Source organism: Podarcis melisellensis (genome assembly GCF_964234715.1).
Source record: "Podarcis melisellensis genome assembly, chromosome: 4".
Classification (NCBI taxonomy): domain Eukaryota; kingdom Metazoa; phylum Chordata; class Lepidosauria; order Squamata; family Lacertidae; genus Podarcis; species Podarcis melisellensis.
In genome coordinates, this window is record NC_138531.1 from 77,558,551 (window position 1) to 77,585,580 (window position 27,030).

The 27,030-nt window shown below is 40.2% G+C and overlaps 1 protein-coding gene and 2 long non-coding RNA genes across 7 annotated transcripts in view; 2 read left to right on the forward strand and 1 right to left on the reverse strand.

Annotated features, from left to right (window-relative positions):
- LOC309369002 overlaps positions 1-27,030 on the forward strand; it is a 60,039-nt gene that overhangs the window by 20,397 nt on the left and 12,612 nt on the right. The window lies entirely within an intron of this gene.
- N4BP2L2 (NEDD4 binding protein 2 like 2) lies at positions 1,646-25,331 on the forward strand. Of its 2 annotated transcripts, XM_081909318.1 has the most exons (11): positions 1,646-1,804; positions 3,333-4,642; positions 6,412-6,539; positions 7,130-7,218; positions 7,594-7,670; positions 8,679-8,822; positions 17,588-19,290; positions 21,447-21,532; positions 21,786-21,831; positions 23,150-23,330; positions 25,144-25,331. In XM_081909318.1, exons 2-10 carry the CDS (start codon positions 3,333-3,335, stop codon positions 23,221-23,223), a joined length of 3,657 nt encoding a protein of 1,218 aa, XP_081765444.1. In that variant the 5' UTR covers positions 1,646-1,804; the 3' UTR covers positions 23,224-23,330; positions 25,144-25,331. The 2 variants fall into 2 exon arrangements, with proteins under 2 accessions (XP_081765444.1, XP_081765445.1); XM_081909319.1 differs by lacking the exons at positions 17,588-19,290; positions 21,447-21,532; positions 21,786-21,831; positions 23,150-23,330; positions 25,144-25,331 and having other exon boundaries at positions 8,679-10,319.
- On the reverse strand, positions 13,567-25,144 carry LOC309368998. 3 transcript variants are annotated; one of them, XR_014167990.1, is made up of 5 exons: positions 24,056-25,144; positions 22,817-22,905; positions 21,588-21,697; positions 18,991-19,134; positions 13,574-13,800 (listed from the first exon to the last, which is right to left on the reverse strand). It is a non-coding gene; the product is annotated as an uncharacterized lncRNA (long non-coding RNA). The 3 variants fall into 3 exon arrangements; XR_014167989.1 differs by lacking the exon at positions 24,056-25,144 and having other exon boundaries at positions 13,567-13,800; positions 22,817-23,143; XR_014167991.1 differs by lacking the exons at positions 13,574-13,800; positions 24,056-25,144 and adding an exon at positions 16,543-16,562 and having other exon boundaries at positions 22,817-23,143.

Consider the following 27,030-nt stretch of genomic DNA (forward strand, 5'->3'; position numbering starts at 1 on the left):
GGGGGGGCAGAACCGAATTATCTTAAATGCAATTGGTCAGCAAGTTAAGTATTTTTGTTATTTACTTGATTGGGGGGGCAGTTGCCCATCTGCCCCCCCGACTACACCCATGAGCAGGCCCGCCCATGGGGCAAGATGAGTGAAGAGATTTGAGCAGCAGAATCCATGGGGGCTGCAGAACCCAATGCAGAACTTTATGCCCACCCCGCTTGTCCCTGATGTAGATATTCACTCGCCCCTTCTTCCCTGGCAAGGTGTGGGTGTCATTTTGTGCTTCGCTGCAGGTGCTCCAAATGCTTCCAGGTGGAGCATAACACTTATTTAAAAACAAACGAATGAAGATGTGAGCACAGTCCTGTGCATGCATACTGAGTCCTCCTGGTATGTAAATTCAATAATAATAATAATAATAATAATAATAATAATAATAATATAATACTTTGGCGGAAGCTCCATTTGACTCAATCCTATTTGGTGTGCCTACGACTGCTTCTTCAATTGCACAGGGCTAGATGTGCCTGGCAAATAGAAGGAGATGAAATGGAGGCAGTGAGAGATTTTACTTTCTTGGGCTCCATGATCACTGCAGATGGTGACAGCAGTCACAAAATTAAAAGACGCCTGCTTCTTGGGAGAAAAGCAATGATAAACCTAGACAGCATCTTAAAAAGCAGAGACATCACCTTGCTAACAAAGGTCCGTATAGTAAAAGCTATGGTTTTCCCAGTAGAAGAAGGAGGAGGAGGAGGAGGAGGAGAAGGAGAGTTTGGATTTGATATCCCGCTTTATCACTACCCGAAGGAGTCTAAAAGCGGCTAACATTCTCCTTTCCCTTCCTCCCCCACAACAAACACTCTGTGAGGTGAGTGGGGCTGAGTTAGAGCTGGACCATAAAGAAGGCTGATCGCCGAAGAATTGATGCTTTTGAATTCTGGTGCTGGAGGAGACTCTTGACTGCAAGAAGATCAAACCTATCCATTCTTAAGGAAATCAGCCCTGAGTGCTCACTGGAAGGGCAGATCGTGAAGCTGAGGCTCCAATACTTTGGCCACCTCATGAGAAGAGAAGACTCATTGGAAAAGACCCTGATGTTGGGAAAGATTGAGGGCACAAGGAGAAGGGGATGACAGAGGACGAGATGGTTGGACAGTGTTCTCGAAGCTACAAACATGAGCCTGACCAAACTGTGGGAGGCAGTGGAAGACAGGAGTGTCTGGCGTGCTCTGGTCCATTGGGTCATGAAGAGTCGGACACGACTAGACGACTAAACAACAACAAAGATGTACCGCGGGTAACATTATCCATAGTTGACAGCCACCACCATATCAGCACCAAAGCTCCATACAGTAAAGGACTTCAGGATAGAGAAAGAAACTCTCTTTGCTTCCCATATTCCCAGACACCGCTCTCCCCCATTGAAATTGGCCCCGTGTGAGCCACTTCCGCGTCTTTCCTTCCCGCAAAAAGCCTGTCCCTCTGAGCTCTCTCTGTGGATTTAAATTATTCTCCTCCCTCTCCAGAGTTCTACGTTCCTCATCTCCGCAGCGTCACGTGAGCCCGCTAAGGATTCGGGGCGCTGTAGTTTTCGCCGCCGGCCTCGAGAACTACAACCGTCTCCCTCCGCCCCCACACGCGAGAGCAGTCGCCACTCGCGCATGCGCGGCGCGGCGCTCGGCCGCCATTTTGGAAAGCGGGGGTTGGAGCCTTTTCCGGGGGTATGTTTTACCTCAGCCCCGCGAGCATGGCGGTGCCCGTCTGACCTCAGGGAGCCCGCTGGAAAAGCGAGCCGCGTCGTCCGTTTGAGGTTGGTGTTGCTACCTAAAAACGCGGCTTTGGAGAGGATAAGAGTCAAAAGCGCGGGTCTGGTGTCGGGGATGCGCCTGGAGTCCCTCGAAAGGATCCCTCGGGTCTCTTGTCCTGCGCTTCCCGCTCGCTCTCTGGCGCCGGGGTGGCGGGGTCGGGGCACGTTGTTTCCAGCCGGGCGGGTGGGGGGGGGATGCGTGACACGGGAAGAAGACGGAAGGCCAGACCCCGGGCTCGGTGAGGGTTGGCTAGTAAACACGCGGACATGCTGCGTGAAACGAGTGACATCCCATAAGCTGCGCCTGGTGGGCGTCCCTCAGAAAAGGGCACGATTAAAATAGCACGGGGACACAGTGTCTCATTATTAACCCACAGGGAGACTAAAAATTAATAAAAATTATAAGATGCCTGTTGGGAATTATGTTCTCAGATAAGCAAGGGGCTGGCTTCAGATTATCATCATATTTTTCAGGCCTATGCGTTTGGTGATTATAAATATGAAGTTTAACATACTCCGATTGTATGTTACTAACGCACAAGGACAACATCATTTTATGTAGTAACCTGCAGCTAAACAGATGTGCTTACTACGGTCGCAGGCAGGGCTGGATTTCGGTTTGATGAGGCCCTAAGCTACTGAAGGTTTGATGAGGCCCTTTATATGGCCAGCTGTCCTTTGTCAACAACAAATTGTCGCTGTTTTTTGTGTTGAATATATGCCATATGGTAATTTATGGATCTCAGGTATCTAAAACCATTTGCCTACACAACACAAAACACTGTTGCTGTATATAGGTTTTATTTTATTTGTTTTTTATCTTATATTTTGGAAATGTACATATTTTTTTATTTAATTTTTTGGGGATCCCCAAGAGAGTGGGGCCCAAAACTATAGCTTGTTTAGCTTATATGTAAATCTGGCACTGGTTGCAGGCCCTTCCCCATGATTTCTGACTGATTTTAAAATGCAGCCCTTCACTGATGTCCCACTCTCTTTCTCAGGGAAGAAATGCACAAAAATGGAGCTTTACAGAACAATCCTATATAAATAAGTTCCATTCTGTTTCATAGGACGGCCACAGTTCGGTAATAGATCATCTGCTATGTGTGCCGAAAGCCCCATTCTCTGACATCCTCATGTAGGGCTGCGAATGTCCCATGCTTAAAAACTTGGGTTACTGCTGCAAATAAATGTTAACAGGGGATAGGCAACATGATGTTCTCCCTCTGTTTTTTGGAGATAACTCCCATTATCCCTGACCTTTGGTTGTGCTGATTGGGGCTCATGGGTGTTGGAGTACAACAACATCTAGAGGACACCATATTGTTTACTGCTGGTGTAGCCCCTACTGTGCTAGATGGGTCAATGGTCTGGCTGAGGGCAAGGCAGCTTCCTATGTTCCTAATGGGGATTAGTACCATCTAACCATGCGTAGGATTGCAGCCTTAATTAAGAAATGAGTCAGGTGTAGGTGGATACTGGAGAAAGTAGCTGATATGCTGTAAACATATTGTTTTATTATTTTAAGATGCTTCATGATGAGTGTAAGCCAAGATACCTTGAAAGTCAAGATGCATCAGCAACAGAGCCCTGTTCTAAAAGGATGAAATCAACAGAAGAGTCTTATGGTAAAACCTATGATGGCTTGCAAAGACTTCATGAAGAAATACATGTTAAAAAAACCCATAGTGGGTTTATTCCTTTGTCCATTTCTGATGAAGAGGCACAAAATGAAAAAGAAACTGCAGAAGTAAAGGCATTCATGGGTAAAATACCAGTGTCACCAGAGCCTTCAAAGTCAGTAAATAATACTGAGATTACAAGAAACAAAAGTTTTTCTCCTTCCAATACCAATATACGTAAAAACAGAGAAGACAGTGACTTCATCAAAGAACATAAGAATGAAGAGAAAGAATTATATAGCACAAGCAAAGCCTTTATTGGACCCATTTATAAAAGTAAAGCTGATTGCATACGTGATCAAAGGAAAAAGAGAGAAATCGTGCCTAAACAGGCTCTCCCTGGTGATGTGCCAAAAATAGAAGATGAGTTGTCCCAATTCTATAATGAAATTGATCAGCTTGAAAGTGATGAAAATCGTTTTGATAGTCACTTACAGGGGACAGAAACAAATTCACTTGGGGAATATAATAAATGGAATCCAATGGCTTGTGTAAATTCTCAAGAATGGTCTTGTAGAACATCACCTGGTGGTGATCAGTGTTTTTATAATAATTCACCACGTGATCGTAGAATAGGCAGTGAACAGTATCCATACAATGACCCATCGGGTCACAGGAGTGACAACAGACGGTGTTGTAACAATGAAAGAGATGTATGGGAAATGAGACAATTATGTAACAAACAGGATAGTTCTAGATTCTGGAATGATTCTGTGTCTCAGTTAAGGCCTAGTTGGCAAAACACACATCCTTTTATAATACCTTATGGCCCACCACCTCCTCAATTCACTCCTCGTTTTAATTTTCAGGAACCTAATTCCTCATCACTTCGTTCAGATACTTTCCATCCCCCAAATGTGGGACCATTCAAAAATAGCCATATTAACATGAGTAGTGCAACATCTGATGAAAATAATGCCTATCATTTTAGTAATCATAATATACAGCCCACCAGAAATGGATATAATATGCCTGATGGACACATGGATAATGGTTTCTGTGAAACTCGACCATGTTGGAAAGAAATTAAAACTTACCCAGATGAAGGATCAAGCAACGTTTCTCAGCAGTTTCCAGAGGGCAAGTTATATGAGTCACAAAAGCAACTTCTGATTTTAAGAGGTCTTCCAGGCTCAGGGAAGACAACATTATCTCGGTAAGAGAATGACAACTTAATTTTAAGAAAGAAATCTGTTTCGTTTGATTTATCGTTTGTTGTTTCAAACATCATGGTCATTTCAAACCCCCCCCCAAAGAAATCATGTATATAAATATATTAAAACAATATCAACCTATCTATCTATATAGAAAGAAAGAAAGCTGAATATTTTATGTTGTAGACTCTTGTTCCATTAAAACATTTTTATTTTTTGAGAGCAATTCAAATCACCCAAGACATTTCACTGGTGAGACAGTAATCGTTAAATGGCATATGTGTTAGTAATAAAGTTTGCTTTTTCAGTAAAAAAGTTGTTGACCATTGCTTAAATGTTTAAAGCATAATATTGTTTCTATTTTGTAACAACTTTTGAGTTGAATAATTCCATGATTGTATATTGTTCCTTTTAGTTTGTATTTTATTGTATTCTTTGTATACTGTACTGCCCTGAGAACTTCAGTTGAAGGGTGATTGTTGTTGTTATTTATTAAATTTATAAACTGCCCTTCATCTGTACATCTGAGGGTGGTTCACAGCATAAAAATACAAGATAAAAACACAAAATACATAATAAAAGCAAGAACAAAACAAGCCAATAACCCGTCCTTTGATATTATTAAAACAGTTATGATAATTATAAATAATGGGCTGCATCTAAAGTTGTGCTTTATGAATGTTCTGTCAGTGCAATGATTTCTGCTTGAACAATTCTCCCTTGCTCCTCCCCATGCACATGCCCTAAATTTGTTGTAACGGTCCCCCAAACCCTCTGGAACGAATTTGGGGAAGACATGGATATAGGGGAGTGGGAAAATTCCATTGCACAAGCATAAATCCTTGCAGAACGAGTGCACCAAATACCGTCCATTATTATTTTTATTTAATCCTGAAAACTCCCAGTGATTGAAGTTGATTTTGAATGGTGCTGATATTTAAAAAAACAAACAAAAATATTTCAATGTCTCTTACTTTCTATTGAGGATCACAAGATAGGGGTTAGGATCTTAGGAGGCCTGACTTTGAATTTCAGCTCAGCTATGGTTGATTTGGTTTGAAAGTTCTTATCCACAGTTTTCCCCATGTATGAGATAGCAATAATGATAGTGTGGTGTAAGGATTAATGCATGAAGGGCTATAAAGAGTACTTGTTTGTTTCCACGCGTTTTAAGTTTAAAAGCAAAACATTAAAAGTAGAAACTTGGTACAACAAAATAATTTTGTGGCACCTTAATGCCAGGCATTTATTATGGCTTTTGTGGACTATGGTTGGTAGATGATTTATTGAGTATTTCTTGTGGCTGAATTTAAAACTGCTCCTAGTCATGGAGCATTCTAGGTAATGAGGTTCTAACTTGTGCAGATTGGCTTGACCCTTCAGAGTTTTATGTTCTACAAAGCAAGTCTGGATGACCCCACAGTTGGTCCATCAGGAGTAGACATTCACATCTTGTATCCTCTGGGATATCTTTTCTACAGTCTTTGTGGACTGAAAGGAAAATGAAAGAAGCCAGGAATATTTTTTGCCAGTATTGTATGGCCAGTTTTAGCAAGTGAGCTGATGTAGAAGTTTTCACCAGAGAAGTTTTGTGCTCTGGGCTTCAGGGAAGGTGTGAAATGTAGTGAGATAAATAAGAGGTTTATAAATAGTTGGCTTTGCAATGGAAACCAAAAGTACCTCCAAAATAAATGAATAAAGTGTAATATGTTTTGCTTTCCAAAAAGAAGATTTGGCTATCTTGTAATAGTGTTGCCTTTTCCTTTAACAGTATTCTGCTTGGTCAGAGTCGTGATGGCATAATATTCAGCACTGATGAATACTTTCGGCAGAACAATGGATGTTGGTCATATGATGTTGGTCAACTAGGTGTTGCTCATGACTGGAACCAGAAGAGAGGTGTGAATATATTAATCATGTATAATTTTGTTAATGATATACTCAAAAGTATGGATATACTGATACAAGAGTTTGTGGTAGAAGATCCACCAACATGTGCAGTTGGTAGCCTAGTCCAATATACAGAATGGACACATCTCTTTTCCCAAGACTGGACAAATGAGCCTGTGGTTGTCAGATGCAATAAAGGAAAGAACTCCGCCCTTGGTAGTTCTGGGGCATGTAAAAGTTTAAACAGGTTTTCTCATGTTCCTACAGTAGTAGGAAAAGTTACATTTTCTGAAATTCTTTCTACGCACTTATGAAATGCACATGAGCTCTACTCAGCCCCAAACAACAGTATCACTGTCACACTATTACTGTGTACAGGAATTGTGAACCTTGGTGGGAAAGAACAGATAAGGCAGCTATTGGTATTATATAGGAAAACTTTGCCTCTGACCTGAAGTTGATTCTAATGAGATCCATTGAAGAGGAATTTGTTGTATCGTTGGCAATTTTATAGAAGACTTTCTTTTTCTAACCTTGTTAATTGAAGCAAGTGATATTTATAATTGCTGTTTGTATAATTTATTATGATTTTATTGCAGCAAGACAAGCAATGGATCAAGGAAGATCCCCCATTATAATAGACAACACTAATACACAAGCCTGGGAAATGAAACCTTATGTAGAAGCGGTAAATAAAGCAGCATATTTCTTATGGAAACTCACTTCCTTCTCAGTGAGAAAACTAAATGAATTAATCAGTCTGATTTTATTTTTGACATAATCTACATTTTGTATTATCTTCAGCTTATTATAATTTATGTATGTTTCTCTGAATCCTAAGCCTTTTTTCCGGCAAAATACTGTTTTTCAGTCTGCTAAACTTGCAGCACAATCCTGTGCATCTTAGTCAGAAGTAAATTCCACTTATTTAAATGGACTTACGCCCAGATATGTGTATAAAATAGCAGCCTTTATCAGAAAAGCTAATTTCTTATACTTTATTTTGGAAGTTACTACTCTGTCACTATTCTTTTTATAACCATAATTCTTTATCTTTGTTTAGGCTCTAGAAAAGGGCTACCGAATAGAATTCCATGAACCAGACACATGGTGGAAGTTTGACCCAGAAGAATTAGAAAAGTGAGGTCTATGTTTTGGTTTTATTTTAAAATACACAAAAGCTTTAAAGTTTATTATTTTGGTTATGTAACCAGTGAGTCAGCTTTCGAACAATGGCATATATCAACTTGTAAGGCTTCTCCCTTCTTCTTCAGTATTAACCCTGCAACTAACTGTCCTTTTGACAACCATTGTATCCGCTTGTCTCACTGAGGATTGTGTTCTGCACACCATTCAGTTTCACCCTCCCCTTTTCTATTCATAAAGCTTAGTAGAAATGAATGATAATAACAGTCTGATGAAACTTACAAAGCTTTCAATTTTATTTTATTTTTAATAAGGCTGCTGCTGAAAGCATAATGGAAGTGCATTTTATTTGGATCTGACAAACTGTTCTGCTTGCAGAACAAAGCTTTCCTGCCTCCCACTTTTTCACAGCACCTGAAAAGTCACTCCTGAAGGGTGTGGGATATGACATGGGTGAATGCTGTGAATGGCGGGCTGCAATTGTTTTAAATTGGGGACTTGCCCTTTTGTGAACAGAAGTGCCTTCTGCTCCACTGGATCTAAGCCAGTATTTGTAATTATTTCAAGAAAGCAGTAAATGGAGTTATTGGGTGCACCGCCTAAAAATGTAACCTAGATTAAAATATTGTCAGACTTTTTTTAGTGTTTTCTCATTCAAACGTAATTTCAGATCTTTAAGAAACATGCATATAATTTCCTTAGGATCATGATGATGCTCATTTAAGTGACAGGACTGGTGGTGGTAGGTGTTGGTTTTGCTCTTTAGTGAAAAATGACCACTGGGAAACTACAACTTTGCAAAAAGGAATGGCAAAGGAGAGCAGCAGCAGCCTAATCCTTTCTGCCAAAAATTGCTGTTTGCCAGCTGTCTTTCTGCCCATGAGCAAAAAAATATAGGAACCTGCTTGACCCTGGACAAGCTTCTTAAGAAAGACAATTTGAAAGCATTCTGAGAGATTCTATAAATTGATCAGACTTGAACTTCATTTCTTGTTTCTGTAGGAGGAATGAACATGGGGTCAACCGTGAGAAGATTGTTCAAATGTTGGAAAGATACGAATATCAAATATCAATACCCATTGTCATGAATTCGGTCCTGCCTTTTCACAAAACTTCACAGTGGCCACCTCCACAAAGAAGACAGAGGTGGGGAGCCTCTTCAGACTCTTGGAATACTTTCAGTGTATCAAATAGCCGATAACTCAGGGTATACTTGCTAAGGCTAATTCTCTTTTCAGAAAGCAAGCTATAATAAAACACAGAGTTAATAAATTGAAATTTTAAAGCCAGCTTAACTCCTAGTGTCGGATTGTTTCCAAACTATTCTGCTACTTTCTTTTGAGGGTTAAATAATCTTAATGCAGATCATTATCCCTTGGGGAATGTTTATAAATAATGTAAATACATGTTTAATATTAAAATTGAATGTTAAATATTTTTAAAATATATATTTGTACTAATCTTGGTTTTGATTAAGCCCTGTGACTATGTGGATACACCAGGTGGTTTATCATTGGATTTTGACACAAGAGTTTTTGCATTGTAAACTGCTGAGCAGTTTCTTTAAGAATTCTGAATAGAATATAATGAATTTTTAATAAATGCAGGTAACCAGAAGAATAACTCAGTATATATATAGGTGTTGCATTTGAACCTTTTTTTAAACTGCTTTCAATTGCAGTCCAGTTCTAACAACTTTATACCAGTTATTTCAGTTAAGTTTATTAATCACATGTTGACATCAAGCTGAAGCTCACTTTTCCATTGCCATTTATTCTTTGAGGTTCTTTGTTGTTCAGTTAGTCAGTTATGACAGTAGTAGTCTAGACCCTGCCCTGCAGTTAAAACCTGTGACTTCAAAACATCAGCATACAGTTTAAATGGAATCCTGATAAGTTCAGTTCTTGAGATTTTAATTTGAAGATTACATTGTCTTTTTCTAAGTTCACACTATTGTGGTATGTGAAAGTTTGCTTTTTTTGTTTGGTTATGCGGCTTTGTCATGAAAGAAGCAATAAATGAAATACATTGAAAAAGCTGGAACTGTATACATATATGTGGACATTGGAACCAGTTACTTAAAACCACATTACATGAACTATGATATAGGCAGTAGCCAATTCATCAGAAGTTTGAGGCTGAGCTGGCATGAGGCTTAATTATTGTTCTAATTTTGGTTTTTTACCATGTAGTGAAAATTTACTGAATGTTTGCCTCTTTTCTTGTCACCCAATTGCTGTGCTCTCTTGTACTATTGTTTCAGCAATCCATTGTCAGTGTAATACAATTAGTGTCTTGAGTCTGAGCTTTATGGTTTAAGTTGAATGAAAATATTAAAATACCAGTGTGGTCCACTAGGGCTCTCCAGTTGTGGGTTGAGAGGTAACTCTTGGGAATATCAGGTAGTGACTTTGTCTTAAAGTAACCTTATTTGTCCTGTTCTACATGGAAAATAAATCTAACATAAAAGACCCACTTTCCATCTCTTGATAAAGAAATATGTTTGCATGACACACAGTTGGAAAATCTTGACTTTACATTCAGAACATTTTTGTGTTTGCTCTGGAGACATGCTTTTGTCAAACTTGTTGGTATCTATAAATCTCTAAACAAAATAAAAACGGCTTATATCTGCTTTATAAATACGTATTCTTAGGAGGCCATTGCCATCTTATTTCAGTATTGCTACTCAAAAGTGCCTGCTTTGGCCCTTTGGCAACTATTTCAGCCCTGCATAGTTTACATCTGAGAAAGTACAGTGCTTTTCATGGCTTTAAAGGGCAGTAGTTGTTGGGGAGGCAGAGATAGTTTGCTACTTACCTGCTTATTTGGAGACAAATATTGCTCACCCCAGGTGAGCAGAGAGACTGAAAATTACTGCTACTATATGCAGATCACTTAATTGTCAAAGACAATTATGAAATCTGGTTTTGAGTTTTACTAATAAGGGGCTGTTAATATGAGACCTTTGTGGAGCAAGACAAACTTTAGGAAAATGCTAATTGCTCATATGTATGTAAATGAAAATCTGATGGGTGCACCAGTCACTGTAGAAATCTCAACTTCTTGGCATTAGCTAGGAAAGGATTTTAAAATATATCAATCACATTTGCAACTTTTGCATTAAGCTAGCTTACACAATTAAACAATATAATGCTTTTTACCGCATTTCTGTAGAAGCCACTGAATCACTAATACAAAAATAGCCTCATTTAAATAGCTAGGATTATAAGCTGTGGGCTGAGTGTGTAAATAATTGGTACCCAGGATGTTCAAGTTAAAAATGTTCCTACAGTTTGCCTCAAGTACATTTCTCTCCCTCTTTTATTGCTCTTTAACATGGAGATTCAACATTCGTGCTACTGCATTGTGGTCATACAGTCCTTAAAAAGGCAGGATATATTTAAGAATATACTGATAATTGGCACTTTGGTAAATACTGTGATTTAGTAACCATATATATGGAAGACCAGCAACTTAGTATATCGTGAACTGCTATGGAAGCTCCATTGGAAATGCATGGCTGCTGCAGAAGAGCACAAGAATGACCAACATAACCAATAAAGTACATGCATATTACACGTGCCTCATTTGAAGAACGCAACAAGAGTTGCAAAACAAGTCAACTTTGGGGAAAGAGGCTGAAGACTCCATAGAATAGATTGGTTGTATGTTTTCTATCATTTTGCTCTTGTGTTCAGAGCCCTGCTCATTTGCATGGGGCTTGCTCATGTAGTTTCTGCTACATTGCACCAAGTTTGCAAAAATATCATAGTAAGTGTGTGTGTCAGCCCTGGAATGGTGATCAGATATAACCAACATACTTTTGCTACTGCGGGGGGAAACGTACATAGTTCCTATAGCTTTAAAGGTTAGTTAACAAAGAGATGATTTCTGTGGATGAAAGCCAGACTTGCTCCACCTGTCTACCAGTTTTTAAGATCCTGCCTTGAAGCAAACCCTCTAAAAAACTGCCACCAGAGATTTTCAGGGAGCCTATGGAGTGTTTCATCCTTAACGGGATTTTCTTTTTCTTGTGCTTAAGCGAAGGTTCTATGTCACATACACAAGGGTTTTAGATACTGGCTTATGCTTTGCAGAAATATCTTAAAACAGTACTTTTTAAAAGTTGAAATTATTCAAATGCTAACTTATACTGTTTAACAAAGTACTCAGTTACTAAATCTGGAAAAGTAGAAGCAAGATAGTAGCCATGATCTAGGGATGTTGGCACAGAATGTATTCTTTGTCGCTCCTACCACACTGAAAATTTCTGCAGGCATCAGATGTGGATATTCACAGCCATGGCAAGAGACTGATTGAAAGGCTCATTCTCACATAGCCTGACCAGAGTTGATGTGTGTGGTAAATGAACCTGTTACGTCATCTGGTAGATTGTTTTAATTTTTGGCTTTGTGTAGCAAGCAATTACCTGCAAGTGAAGAGGGTATATCTCTGGATCTACCCTTATTTGCCCCACACACTTAAAACCTGAGTAGGGTTGCACATGAGGTTACATGGTTATGCATATGTAGGAACTCTATGAGGTAGGTAGGATGTTCAGTTAAAGGTAATTTCTTGAACCTTAGTTATAAGAGTCAAGTGTGCTAAGCCTTTTATCTTTTCTAATTATTTCTTAATAGGTAGCCTTTTTATCTGATAAGATTTGCTGTATAGGTATATAAACAGCAACAAATTACCTTTGTTCGGTTTGATTATTCAAGGTTTTTGCTAGCCCAGCTTTGTGTTTCATTTTTTAAAAAAGATAAAAGGGCAGGAGAGGATCGAAAGCTTGCTGTATAAGTCAGACTCATCAGGAATAAAGTCTTCAAAATATTTAATGTTTTTGTTCAGTGACTTGCGTGTGTTCTGGTTTTTAATGTGTATTTGTGAAATGTGCATGTAAGTACTTTTTAATAGAAATTTTATTAAATCTAAAAAATTAAATGATATTTTGCTGCTTAATTTGTTTGCAAATGTTGCATTTTGAATGTTTTCCAGTAGTAGAGGTTGCTATGAATATCCAGTCTGGTAACTTTAATACGTTAAATATACATATATATATATATATATATATATATATATATATATATATATATAAAATATATTTAACAATGTTCATTTTGTCACTTGATTGCTGTGTCAGTATTTTGAGTACAGTCATACCTCATGTTACGTCGGCTTCATGTTACATTGTTTCATGTTACGTCCCGCGGAGACCCAGAAGTACCGGAAAGGGTTACTTCTGGGTTTCGCCGCATGCGCAGAAGTGCAAAATGATGCCATGCGCAGAAGTGACGAATCGCAACCTGCGTGTGCGCAGATGCACCGCTGCAGGTTATGCTCTTTTCATGTTGCGAATGGGCCTCCGGAACGAATCCCGTCCACAACCAGAGATACCACTGTATCTACAACAGGGATTGTAAGAATGTCTCACTTTTAGTAACTGGCAAGGTGTCTTCCCCCATTGGTGAGTGGGATGTGTAGATGTAGCTCCACCCATTCATCAGCGTGATGCAATTACATCATGTAATTGTGGGTGGATTGTCCTGCCAAAAGTTGGCATGATTTATCAACAATCAGCCTGCATTTCCTCCTTATAGCAGGCAAGGAGCTACATTGTTCCTAGTCATAAACATAGAGAAACCTTGTGTTCATAGTTCCTGCATGTTGCTGCCATAAATTGGGGGGGGGGGAGAGCAAGAAATAACTTGTGCTAACAATTATTAGTGTTTTGGGAGGGGAACTAACTTTTCCAAGATGGGCTTCTTGAAAGTGTAATGGTAATGAGAGAGAATCAAGTACCTGATCTAGTGAATGAAAATGAATCTGCTCTGCATAATATCTTCCAATACTCACAATGTGTGAAGAGGGTGGGCTGTGGGTATAAAAGTGGTTGGTGGTGAACTAATTGCTTGGTAAGGAAGTAGTAGGGTTTTTAAAAATTCTACCATGGGAAAGAATACATATTTTCAATTTGATTTTGATCCATTTAGGATGCAGCCCTCTGGTCTGTGTCTCTGGGGCAGCAGGACATTGTTGACCTCCCTCTCCGTTGACAAGGATGTCTGCTCCCAGAGGCCTCTTTGTTGCAGCTGTGGAAGCATCCGTGGCTGTTGGTACTCTGGCAACCATAGGAGGCAGATTGAGAGTCGCTTTAGATGAGGACGCAAAGCTCCCCTGTTCCCATGACAAAGCAGGGGATGGGGGTGGGTGGGAGGAGCTTGTATGCTTATTTTCCTTCCAGTGACTACCCCCTCCCCTCCCCTCACCCATCTTAATTCCGGGCCAGTCTGTGAATAGGAGGGCTTTGTATTTGTAGCCCTTCCACCAAGGATTCTCCCCCAGCTCCCACAGAATTGCTTTGCCCGGTAACATCAAAAAGGTGGCTAATGCAGCTAACAATAGAAATCAGTCAAAGTGATGCCTTAAACTTATGAGTAAGGAGAAATCAGTCAAAGCAAGACATTAAAATGTCAAAACAAAACCAAGTAGGCAAAGAGATGAAATACCAAATAATGGTAATCAGATAAATTACCAGCATAAATATAACCTAAGGAGGTCATGTTAAATTAACCAAGTAGATTGCCCCCTTTGTGTTTCTGCCAATCATACTTGGGGAAAGGTGGGACATGTAAAATGCCTACTTGGTGGATCTTAGATAGCAATAAGGTTTACATGGCAGTCCTCTTGAAATCCTAGTCCCAAACAATTTAGGGCTTCAAAGATGATAACCAGTATCTTGAACTCAGCCTGGAAATGGATCAGTGGTGAGTACAGCTGGTGGCGGCGGTGGCAAAGCAGTTGTATGCTCCAGAAAACTAGTCCCGACTAGAACTTTTGTAGTAGTATTTGTACCAGCTGTACTTTCCAAATGCTTCTCAAGAGCAATCACTATGAAGAGTGTGCTGTCAGTAGTCCAAATAATTAACTAAGGCATGTGCAACCAAAACCTGAGTTCCTCTAAGAAGGGGTGCGGTTTGTGCAGCAGCTTAAGATTTTGAAAGGCTTAAGATTCTGTTTAAGATTAGATCAAGGATTATTCCTAAACCATGAGCCTAATTTGTGGGGAGGAATGTACGGTAGTTCCATCCAATATAGGCAACAATCCAGGGGCGCCGACTTATAAAAAATATTGGGGGGGCCCATACCGGGGTCCTGCCCCAGGAAGTTTTCTAAATTTTAGATGAAAATTAGTGAGTTTTAAAGTTTTTAAAAAGTATTTTAGAGTCATATGATCAACATTAGAACCCCGAAAACTCGACTCTCTATAACTCCACACTCCGGGAAACTCGACAAGCCTGAAACACTTTTTGGCTTTGAAAAAAGAAACAAAACATAAACACGCACGGTATTTTCGTAAAAAGCTAATTTAATTTACAGTAACAATTATGCTTATAGACTATTACAGAGCAGTGAATATATAGCTCTGAAAAGACTGAAATTATATTTAAATAAATCCTAAACTATCATTAAAAGAATAAAACATAAAATATTGCTGTCGCACGGTAATAGCACTTTGATTAATAAGTGAAATAGCTAATTTAAGCTTACTTTGAATAAGGCTGAGGGTTCATTAAATAAAAATAATATCTCAAAGTTAATGCTTTAATACAGTTAATAAAGTTAATACATTATGCCTAATACTGTATGTAAATACTGTAATACTGTATGTAAATAACGGGCTTTAATTGGGTCTTACACCCTAAAAATATTTAAGTATTTGAAAATAACTAATACAGTACTATTGTAATATAGAAATACAGTACTAAACTAGTACTAATATTTCAAAACTGAAAATTTAACATTCTGTATGTATTTAATTCTCTATTTTATAAAGATTTTTAATATCTGACAGTGAGTTTGGAGTAGCCCAATGCAAAAATCCTGAGGATCCATGTGGATCCATGCTTTGTAACCACGTTTTTGCACCACTGTGACCCTAGGCAACAGTGGGTGCGTGATTTTTTTGGTGCAAGATGTAGCCATGGACATGCTATGTGATCTGATGGTGAATTTGGGGTGACCCAATGCAAAAATCCTGAGGATCCATGTGGGTCCGTGCTTTGTAACCACGTTTTTGCACCACTGTGACCCTAGGCAACAGTGGGTGCGTGATTTTTTTGGTGCAAGATGTAGCCATGAACATGCTATGTGATCTGATGGTGAATTTGGGGTGACCCAATGCAAAAATCCTGAGGATCCATGTGGATCCGTGCTTTGTAACCACGTTTTTGCACCACTGTGACCCTAGGCAACAGTGGGTGCGTGATTTTTTTGGTGCAGGCTGTAGCCATGGACATGCTATGTTATCTGATGGTGAATTTGGGGTGACCCAGTGCAAAGATCCTGTGGATCCATGCTTTGTAACCACGTTTTTGCACCATTGCAGCCCCAGGCAACAGTGGGTGCGTGATTTTTTTGGTACAGACTGTAGCCATGGACATGTAATGTGATCTGATGGTGAATTTGGGGTGACCCGATGCAAAAATCCTGAGGATCCATGTGGATCCGTGCTTTGTCACCACGTTTTAAATGGGGAGGGAAGGAAAAACACAGAAGGGACAAGAAGCACAAGAGGGGTGTGCGGAGAAGCAGCTGGCTAAGAATGCAGGCGAGGAGCTTAACGGGGGTGGGGGGGGAGGAAAGGAAGGCAAAAGTCCCCCCCCCCAAGCCAGCCCTCTCTCTCTCTCTCTCCCACCTGGAGCCTGCACGCAGTGTGACTAGGAAAGAATTAGAAGGAAGGACTCGATCCTTTCCTTAACCCTCTGCTTGCCAGGAGGGCAGGGGATTCCCTGCTCTTTGTTGAGTTTGAGCAAACGCAGCAACAGAAGCGGGTGGGCAGTAAGACCCTGAGGCAAAACTCTATCACCTCCTTGGACTCAACTGGAAAGAAGAGCACTAGAATATGTTTTGAAAACCTACAGTCAAGGTCTAAGTCATTCTAATTGAATTAGTGGGGCTTAAGAGTACTTAACTTTGACTGGATCATGCCCTTGTTGATCGGCCTGCATTTAAAAAAGAGTTTATTACTATATTGTTTGGAAAGATACACTTGCATCTAGCTGCTCCATAAGAATGTTTGGGCACTTGCAATCATACAAAAATGACATGCCTAGGTCAACTCATGCAACATAACTGGTGGCAGAGAACTGGAAAAGTACTACCAGAGAAAAAGGGTTGTTCTAGAACTGATGTTCCTAATGATACTTTTCTACATTCAAAAACTATATCCACCTGTAATCCAGTGGTGCAGTCTTTTCTAGCAGCTCATTATGCTGCATATGCAGACTCAGCTTTAATTTCCCTCATTTCACTGAACCAAAAGCAAAAATTAGGCTGCAGTATTAACCTCTACTGGGCACGGGTGGTGCTGTGGGTTAAACCACTGAGCCTAGGACTTGCCAATCAGAAGGTCGGCGGTTCGAATCCCCACAACGGGGTGAGCTCCCGTTGCTCGGTCCCTGCTCCTGCCAACCTAGCAGTTCGAAAGCACGTCAAAGTGCAAGTAGATAAATAGGTACCGCTCTGGCGGGAAGGTAAACGGTGTTTCTGTGCGCAGCTCTGGTTCGCCAGAAGCAGCTTAGTCATGCTGGCCACATGACCTGGAAGCTGTACGCCAGCTCCCTTGGCCAATAAAACGAGATGAGCACCGCAACCCCGGAGTCGGCCACGACTGGACCGAATGGTCAGGGGTCCCTTTACATTTACCTTTATTAACCTCTGCTAAGGAAATGCTATATCCTAAATATATTCTAAATACATTTATTTCTTCTGGACAACCTCGTTTTTTCTTCAACTCAAATGCATCATGTTTTGGGGTTTTCATTTTAATTAGGAACTTTGTAACTTATGCTTTTATTAAGATTATTCTTAATAATTTGTTCATATTTAGTTCTTATTCTGTTTAGGGAGTCGGTTGTAAAGAAGAAGCACAGGTTGCACAAGTTGAAACAGAGGAGGAAGCAAAAGAGGAACAGAAGAATGAAGGGTGCTACTATGAAAGCTATGGGGAAAACGTCAGGTGGACATTTCACTCCAAGTGATGATGAGTCATCACAGAGTGGCCTGGAAGATTCAGAAGACAATGGAAAATCAGCATATGTTATTGGGCACCAGAATGAGCTGAAAAAACGTGTTGAGAGTGACTCTGCCAATGATAACAGTCTAACACATAGTGAGTTGCAAGAAGGAAGTGTCATTGTTTCTGATATGGTGGATCCAGTGTTGGACAATTCATTAAAAAGGAAAGCTTTTGCAGGAGACGGTAGTCTACCTCTAATGCATTTGCCATCTGCTCCTAATGAAAACAGAACTGAACAATCATTCAGTGATCATTTGCCAAATGAAATTAAAAATGTAAACTTTGTAGAAGGCAAGAGCAACGACTTGGAGTATGAAAAGCACGGTTCTCTGAAGTTGGACCACGTTACTGAAGATAGTACAAAAATACTGACAAATAGAGAAGACAAAGACAAAGCTGCATCTACTGAAGTCATACTTGAATCTGGCCCAGAAAGGAAACTGCTCAGCGATGAGGAAAAATTAGTCGCTTCTCATCTTCCTGGGCTATCAAAAAAGAATGAGGGAAATACCTGGGCTTTCTTTTCTATCGACTTGGCTGACAAACAGCCCCAAACCATCTTGGACAAAAGTGTTTCCTGTTTGACTTGGCCTGATGGTACATCTAAGATCATGTATGAGCAAAGGCCAAAGAGGGAGAGGAGGCCCAAGCAAGTATTTTCAGGAATGACAGGAGAATTGATTGAATATCAATCTAATAAAGAATTAGTGAAAGGAGAAGTGTTACATGGAAATAACAGTATAACAGATGGTGCTCAAACACCCCAGCTAACAGAGAACATCCATAGAATGCCATGCCCTGGGACAGGTGAATTCATGACAGAACCTAGAACTAAAACCAGTGATCCAAACAATGTAAGCATTTTAGCTACAACAAGGAAAAAAGGAAGACGTAAAAGGATCTTCAAGTTGGCCCCCAGCTTTGGTTTACCCAGACAGATTCCGGTTAGAAAGGACGAGCAAGTACTAAAGGATATTGTTGTACTGGTGGAACAAGAGGAGACTTCAAATGAAGAGGCTAGAGAAAAGAACAAGCAAAGCCTTTGCTGCTATAAACATCCAGTACCTTCTAGTTATGATTTAGTAATAGAATCATCTCCTCATCTTGATGTGGAACCTCTCTTATGTAAATATCCCAGCCAATTTGCACAGAAATCTATGGACTTCTCAACAAAAGTAATCGCTTCTCCAATTCAGATATGTACTTATGTGTCTTGTGGTGCTTCCTTACCTAGAGAACAGCAAGTTGTTGCTTTTGATCAAGCTGTGGAAGCAAACACAGAGAAAAAGAGGGAGAACGTATCTTCAGATGTTTCAACTACTCAGCCAGATATTTTGTGTTCAGTTCAAGAAACAGACTCTTCTGCTGAAAACTCTGAAAAGATACAAGAAGTTAATGAAACTGAGCAGCCGGAGTATTCCCCAATCAAATATCCTTTGAAAACGAAAGCCAGTGTTTTGGGGCTTCCTTTGTCCCTAGGATTTGCACTTCAACTAGTAGAACATTTTGGTTCTCCAGGAATTCCACTGGGTAACTACTATTTTTTTGAAGAAAAAAAAAAATACAATTTGGCAAGTTAGGTACTTATTGCTTAGCAAAGTTGCCTAGTGAGCCAGCCACTGCTGTGTGTGTGTGTGTGTGTGTGTGTGTGTGTGTGTGTAGGTGTAGTTAAGTCCAAAGCATTACAGTGGTACCTCAGGTTAAGTACTTAATTCGTTCCGGAGGTCCGTTCTTAACCTGAAACTGTTCTTAACCTGAAGCACCACTTTAGCTAATGGGGCCTCCCGCTGCCGCCGGAGCACGATTTCTGTTCTCATCCTGAAGCAAAGTTCTTAACCTGAGGTACTATTTCTGGGTTAGCGGAGTCTGTAACCTGAAGCATATGTAACCTGAAGCGTATGTAACCCGAGGTACCACTGTATTGCTTTGGACTTAACTTTTCCTAATAGAGACTAAATGCTTTTGGGTAATGGTTAGTGTTTAACATCCAATAAATTTAAAATTCCTCTGGCTATTTTAGAATGAAAATTAAAAATCACTATACATTCACACAATAATGATTTTAATCCTCCAGTAAGTGTTCTTAATCTTTGGATTTAACCTTTGCCAGCCTGGCATTCATATTATTTATACTTCAGCCTTATGTGTGGTCTCCTATCCATAGGCATTTTAGTCTACACTTGCTTACCTTCAGCAATGACGTAGCCTTCAGCGGTTTCTGGAACATTAACTGAGCCCACAAACTTGGCCTTTTCAAGTGTTACGTTATTCCTTTACAAGTCTTATATACACATTTAGTGACTTTCCCCAATTTCCTTAATTAGGCTTGCGTTACAATAGCACCATTTGTAATTGTAGAGGGAAATACTGCAGTGGGGAAAATTACACTGCTGTTCCATATTGTGTTCTTCTATAGCAGTGTTTCCCAACCTTGTGCCTCCAGATGTTTTTGGCCTACAACTCCCATCATCCCTAGATAGCAAGACCAGTGGTCAGGGATGATGGGAATTGTAGTTCAAAAACAGCTGGAGGCCCAAGGTTGGGAAACACTGTTCTATAGCCTCAATCATGCCTAAAATCAAGAGAAGTGCTGATTTATTTTAGCAGGCCTGCTCTGCCTACTGAATGTGGTTACAGATTACCTGGGTCCTTCACTTTCTGCATACTCTTGGTCCCCTTAATTCTGCTTACAAAATCCAGCTTTCAGTTTCAACACAGTATGGAGGTTCAATTATTTGTAGTTCTAAAGCATTCACTATTGCTTGACACAACAAATTCAATGCCCAGCTACTGTTTTCAGCATTTTCTTCCCAGCTTGCTTCGGAACATTTAACAAGTCTACATGCATATACCCACAGAAGAAAATTAAGTGCTACCTGTCATTGACAAATCTATCCTCCATATATTTGTCTTAAGATTTTTTTTAAAGCCATCTAAACCACCAGCCATGGCCACATCTTGTGGTTGTGCGATATGTTAAGTATGCGTTATTGTAAAGAAGGAATGAGCTCAGAGGCATTGTCTGCAGGATGTCCCGGTTGTAATGCCCTGGCATCCCCTACTACCCAAAACCTGTCTCTAGCAGTAGATGCTGGGAAGGACCTCTGCCTCATGGGAAACTGATGCTAACTGAAAAAAATTGGGCAGGATGGACCAGGAGACTTCATCAGTATGAAGCTGCTCCATATGGGCATATGAAAAAAGTGGATTTTTTTGCCCACATAAATTCTGTTTTATACACTACTTCATTCTCTGTGCTGCCACACCAACCTTTTTTTATTGGCCAGTACAGTGTGTTTACGTCTATACAGACACTCCCAACACTTTTTGTTATCTATGTGGCCTTGTAGGTTCATAAATTATTTACTGCGACATCAAGTGATAACTGCACGGGTGCATGAACAGTAGTTGATCTAGCCCCACATACTGATTTCTTGGATCTCCCAATACAATAATTATTTTTATCGGAATTTGTGCATACTCTTTGTTGCTAGTTCCCAAATATTTTAACGGCACGGGAAGTCAAGATATCAGTGCATGTGTGAGTCAACTATGGGGTATCTGTATTTTGCATGCTCAGGTTGTGACACTAGTAACAACTAAAATTACTAGCATGCTTCTCAGGTTATAGTTACTCTTCGTTATTTGCAGTATGTAACCACTTTGTGCAAAATCTTGTTTCGTAGACACTTTATTACCAGATGATTATGTAGTTCCCCTTGATTGGGCAACATCAAAGGAGATCTATTTACTGTGGAAGACTTCTGTGGAGGTATGAATGTTAGTTCTCCAGCTACCTTGCCACGCGGATTATGTTAGTAACTTACATCATGATAATTGCTCCACAGCCATTGGACAAAACCAACATAAGCAGTGAAGGAGCATGCACTGCTTGTTTATTCTGTCAGGAATAGCTCTATCTTGATGGGCTGTCACCCTGTAGAAAAAAGAATTTTTATGTTTTCTTGTGGCTGAAAGAAGACTCACATTTTTTTAATATAAAAAACCCTTTAATTCTATTTTAGAAGAAGCAGAAAACTATCATATCAAAAGAAGACAGCTCCATACCCAGTGAGTATAATCTTTTGCTTAATAGGAGGAGGGAGGAAGAGTTCACACAATTCCCAAATTATTACCAGTTGCAAAATATTTTCTGCGTACTTTTGGAATGTTGTGCTCAGATGTTTGTCAACATTTTTGCATCTACAGATCTGATTGAAGCGCAATGAGTTGTTCCTTTTAGCTACTATTTGATATGGAGTATAAAGTGGAAAGGTCTTTTGTTCTTCTGATCTTGGAAAATGTCATCGATTCTCACCTCCTTGATGACAGTTTATTTTCAGGCAGCCAATAAATGATCTGTTGAAAGGTGTTAGTAGCAATATCTGCACTGATCCCAGAGACTCCAATGTCAAAACAGTGCTGTTCTTCTAGTGCATAATCAAGCTATAGAATTAATTGCCACAAAATGTGGTGATAGCAATCAACCTGGATGACTCTTAAAAGTACAGATGGATTCATAGGAACTAATCATGCCTCTGAATGCCATTTGCTGGGGAACAGTAGCAGTAAATAGTATTATCCTGTGCCCTGCTTGTGGGCTTCTCAGGTGTCTGGCAGAGCATCTACAGGGCCCTGCTGTAGGTGTCTCCTCATTCTGAACTGCAGAAGATTTGCACAAGGCAGAAGGCCTTCATGGCAGTGCCCCTACCCCACCCCAGTTGCAGAATTCCCCTAAATACCTGCCTGGTGCCCACATTAATGTATTTTTAGTGCCGGGTAAGACCTCTGTATTCTCCCAGGTTTAAAATATTTTTAGTGCCATTATAATATCACTTTAACAGTTGTTATCAATATTAATTAGCTGACTCTGCTGCTGCTGTTGTAGACCCCTGAAGAAAGCAGGATTGAAGTCTCTGCTTGTATCCCCACCACCACCCTTGTGGGTCAGCTTTGACTCACAATCCATCAGATGATTGACAGGTGGGTCAGCACACCCACCTCTCAAAGTTGGGCTATGGGGGAGATTTGGTCCAGTGGAGCAGAAAGTACTTACCCCTGTGTTATGATGATTGGTGTGTTTCACTCTGTGAAGTACTTGACTCTCTAACTAATCCCAACCTCAGAGGCTTTGAAGTCTTTTATCTTTGGGTAAAAATAAAATAAAGGGACTTAGAGTTGGCCTGGATAGTTGGATGAGGATATCTGTTGTAGAGATAGAATGCAGCAGTATGTAGCCAGACAGGATTGCATACAGCAACAGGTTGATGGTGGGAGCTGGGAACCAGCCACACTTCCTGGTTCCTCTTGGACGACGACACTGATCAACAGGTATAGATAAATCCATGTAAGATCCAATTTCAGGCTGCTTATGTCGCTTTCTTTGTAGCTGGTGAAACTGCCCAAGAAGGTTCAAATAAAGATGATCAAGACAGAAAAGCATTTCCCGAAGCCAATCCATAAATGCACTTGGAAGAAGTACTCTTACTTTGTCAAATAATCCAAGCAACGATGGTGGCGTGTTCTGAACTTTTGTCTAAAAATTAAATATCAGCATAATGTGCAGAAAGGTACAACATGGAATTTATTTATACACATACATATGCATGAGAAGATCTATTTCCAACCTGTGTTTCGATTTTCTGATTAACTATAGGCACCTATCTTTTCTGTAAACGAATATCCATAGCCTGGGCTCCATAGGATGGTGATATAGCTACATTATTATCTCAGCTGCTTAGAGCAAATGTTTAGATTGGGATACGATATCATATGAGAGTGGCAAATAGTAAAAGGAACTATTTGCTTTACTTAAATAAGACAGATATGATAAGCTTTCAATATTGATGCTATTAATTTTTTTCTCAGATGTTGGATTCCATCTGATAGCAGCCCTACACATTACAACAAATTATGAAAGGGAAAAATGCAATGCTCGAGATCATATGACCTTGAGAGCAAGATCCCATGTCCCTTTTTCCTTTGGATATTGAGTGTACAAGTGCTGCATGTGCGTACTGCACATAAACAAATCAATCTTTTAATATGGAGGTATTATTGGCAGTAATAGAACATTTTTGCAAAGCCATGCTTAAGATGTTTACCTCCTCTTCAGATAATATTCCACAGTCTGGGTGAAAAATTTCTGGCATCTGACCACCCAGTTGGGAAGGCATGTAGCCTTAGGTTTATTTTTGACTCATTTTTTTAATCCTATGCATATTTTAATCCATAGCATAATTGTGTCACTTCTGCCTGTATCAATTGCCAAGATATAGCCCTTTCTATCTGTTACCTCGAGAAAACTCTGGTCCATGTCCAGGTCATTTCTTACTTTATCAATCTCTTCCTCACTGGTTTTCCAGTGTCTTAACTTGGTCCCTTTGCATCTATTCAGCTTTCTGAGTGCCAAAATAATTCACCATTCTCATTGTCCTAATCATAAGATGACTCTCCTTAGATCAGTGGTCAGCAACCTTTTTCAGCTGAGGGCTGGTCCACCATCCCTCAGACCATTTTTTTTAAAATAATGAACGAATTCCTATGCCCCACAAATCACCCAGAGATGCATTTTAAATAAAAGGACACATTCTACTCATGTAAAAACATGCTGATTCCCTGACTGTCTGTGTGCCGGATTGAGAAGGCAATTGGGCCGCATCCGGCCCCCAGGCCTTGGGTTGCCTACCCCTGCCTTAGATCAACACTGGTTTCCTGTCTACTAATGAATACAGCACAAGTTCCTTGATAACTTGAAAGCACTCCAAAGCCAATTCCTCTTAGCTCTCTATTCTTATATCTTGACACATCCCTGCTAATGACCTTTACTTCTCCACTTTCACTACTCTCACCTATCAGAAGATCTCCTGCTCCCTCAAAAGAAATCGCCCCTTCCTTTTCCTTTTGCACTTTTCTATAAAGCCTTTGCACAACCCCACTATATCTCAGCTTGTTACAGAGCCTAACAATTGCATCCATTTTCTCCACTTTCTCCATTTCCTTTGTTGAATTTTTTGGGCAGCAACCATTTAAAATCTTTAAAGCACTATATACACAGATGGCACTACATTAATAATAAAATAGTAATAATCAATGTGAAAAATACATATTTTCTGTGTTGAGAAGTGGTGTTTGCCACTTCTGACTGGATATATTTATATATTCCTCTTCCAGCCAAAAGAATACTTCAAAAAACCCTGCTCTCCACAAAAACACAGAGTGGCCAATCTGAGTTAATTACAAACATTATCATTGTGTGTGTGTGTGTGTGCATATTTTATATTCTGACTGAAGGTGGCAATTGTCAAACTTTAAATCAGCACCATTAGGCTAGGGATTTTGGTTTGATACTTCACTAGATTTTTTAAAAATTATGTATTACAGAGTTTGCTCAGTTTTGGCTTTGTCACGGATGGACTCAATTTACGTCACCTATAATTAATGGCAACAACGGCGGTGAGGAGAAATGCAAATTCTAAAGGTTGTTGAAAACATGGCCTACAGTCACACTGCTGCTTTCTTTCCATGTAGCCTTTGAATTTTGTTTTGAAATAAAATGAAGCTTTGAAGAATGTTTTGTCATTGTCACTGTGAGAAAGCAACTTGAAACCTGTGTTGTTTCATCTGTTTGCCTCCTGTACATGTGGCATGAGGAAACTAAGAAAAAAGTGGTCAGTTTTGAGTAGGGAGACTGCTAAATGAAGACTATAACAAGGACTAGGACAGTGCAAAAAATTGTACTTGCTGTATCACCCCTACTGTCTACCCTCCTCTCCACCACTTACTTCATTTTCCGTGGTGCTGGGTCTCCCCCACTCTAGAAAGGGCCAATTGGGTACTTCCTCAGCACAAAGCATTCGGGTGAGGTGGCTGGGACAGCACCTGCACAGCTATTGCCATGACTCTTAAGATGCACTCTTTAAACTAATATATACAGCACTCTACCCACTTGTGATTCCTAGCACCTGGCATTCAGAGGCATACTGCCTTAAATAGTGGAGGTGATAATTCACTGAAGATTTGGATAATTAAATTCAAGCATGAGGGCCTTTCCCAACAGTGGTCAAGATAATACAATCATTCTAGCATTACTTGAGAGTTGCTAATGGTTGTCAGATGCTTCAGCAATACCCATATATTTAGCTGAAACAAAACATGTCTCTCCCATATTCGTCTCTACAACCACAGCAGCTGCTGCAACCTTCCAACAGTTTAACTTCACCTCCAAAGACACACTTCTCCATTGTCTCCCGAGACGGACAGATGCCAACAACCAACAGCTTCTTTAAACGAGGTGTGTGGAACCTGTGGCCCTTTAGATGTTGTTGAACTACCAAGTCTCCTCAGCCCTAGTAAGTATGGCCAATCGTCGGGTTGACTGCAATCCAGCAACATCACAAGAGCCACGTTAGCCTCTCCTGCTTTAAACAAAAGGGAGGGAAATATATGTGAATATATTGTATAGGTTAGCCACCAGGAGTCAGGAGTTTCTTTTTGGCTCATTTCTTGTTTAAGAGAGTAAAGTTTTTGCCCAGTTTCCTTTGGCGTGCTCTTAAACCTCCCCTGAAAATAAATGGGAGTATAAATGGGAGTTTCTATTTTCTTATGAAGACTCGACTTCATGCCTTTCATGCTTTTTTCTTTTAGCACTATCTAATTGTTTTTGTGTGGGCACTGAGCATATGGGATGTGGCTTCTGAGCACTCCTGGCTAGGCCCACTCCCTAGATGTAGGTGTGTATGACATGCATTTGAAAGAGCCCATAGGTACGCTCTCCCTTATCCATTAGGCCAGGTGTGGAGAACTTTGGCCCACTAGATGCGGCTTAACTAGAACTCCCAGCTGCTCCTGCCAGCACAGCCCACGACTAGGGATGAAGGGGGCTGTAGTTCATCAACTTCTGGAGGGCCAAAGGTTCCCCGCGCCTGGATTTCGGCCTGCCTCTAAAGCCAGCCTTTTTGGTCCTCTGCTCCTCGCTGCAGAAGCAACTGCTGTTTAATCTTTTAATGACTTGGGCTGCAGTCCTACACCTGCGTGCTTGAAAGCGAGCACTATTGCACGAAATGGTTGCTTACGAGTAGAGCTGCAATGGTGAGGCTCTTCTGGCCGCAAGTACTCATGGTTTTGAGTTTCGAAACATAGGTATTTTAGTCGTAACCGCAGCTTCCTTCCTCAGCACGCGAGAGCACTTGTTATTGGGACAAAACACTCCTCCGGGTGAATGCGAGGCGCCTGCAAGCAGCGATGCAAGCAGCGATGCTGCACCTCGCA

Bases quoted from the DNA above. Each gene is read 5' to 3' on its own strand.
- N4BP2L2 (XM_081909318.1), top strand. From the start codon at position 3,333: ATGCTTCATGATGAGTGTAAGCCAAGATACCTTGAAAGTCAAGATGCA. The intron at 4,643-6,411 runs GTAAGAGAATGA...TTCCTTTAACAG, and splicing joins GGGAAGACAACATTATCTCG to TATTCTGCTTGGTCAGAGTC. The intron at 7,219-7,593 runs GTAAATAAAGCA...ATCTTTGTTTAG, and splicing joins TGAAACCTTATGTAGAAGCG to GCTCTAGAAAAGGGCTACCG.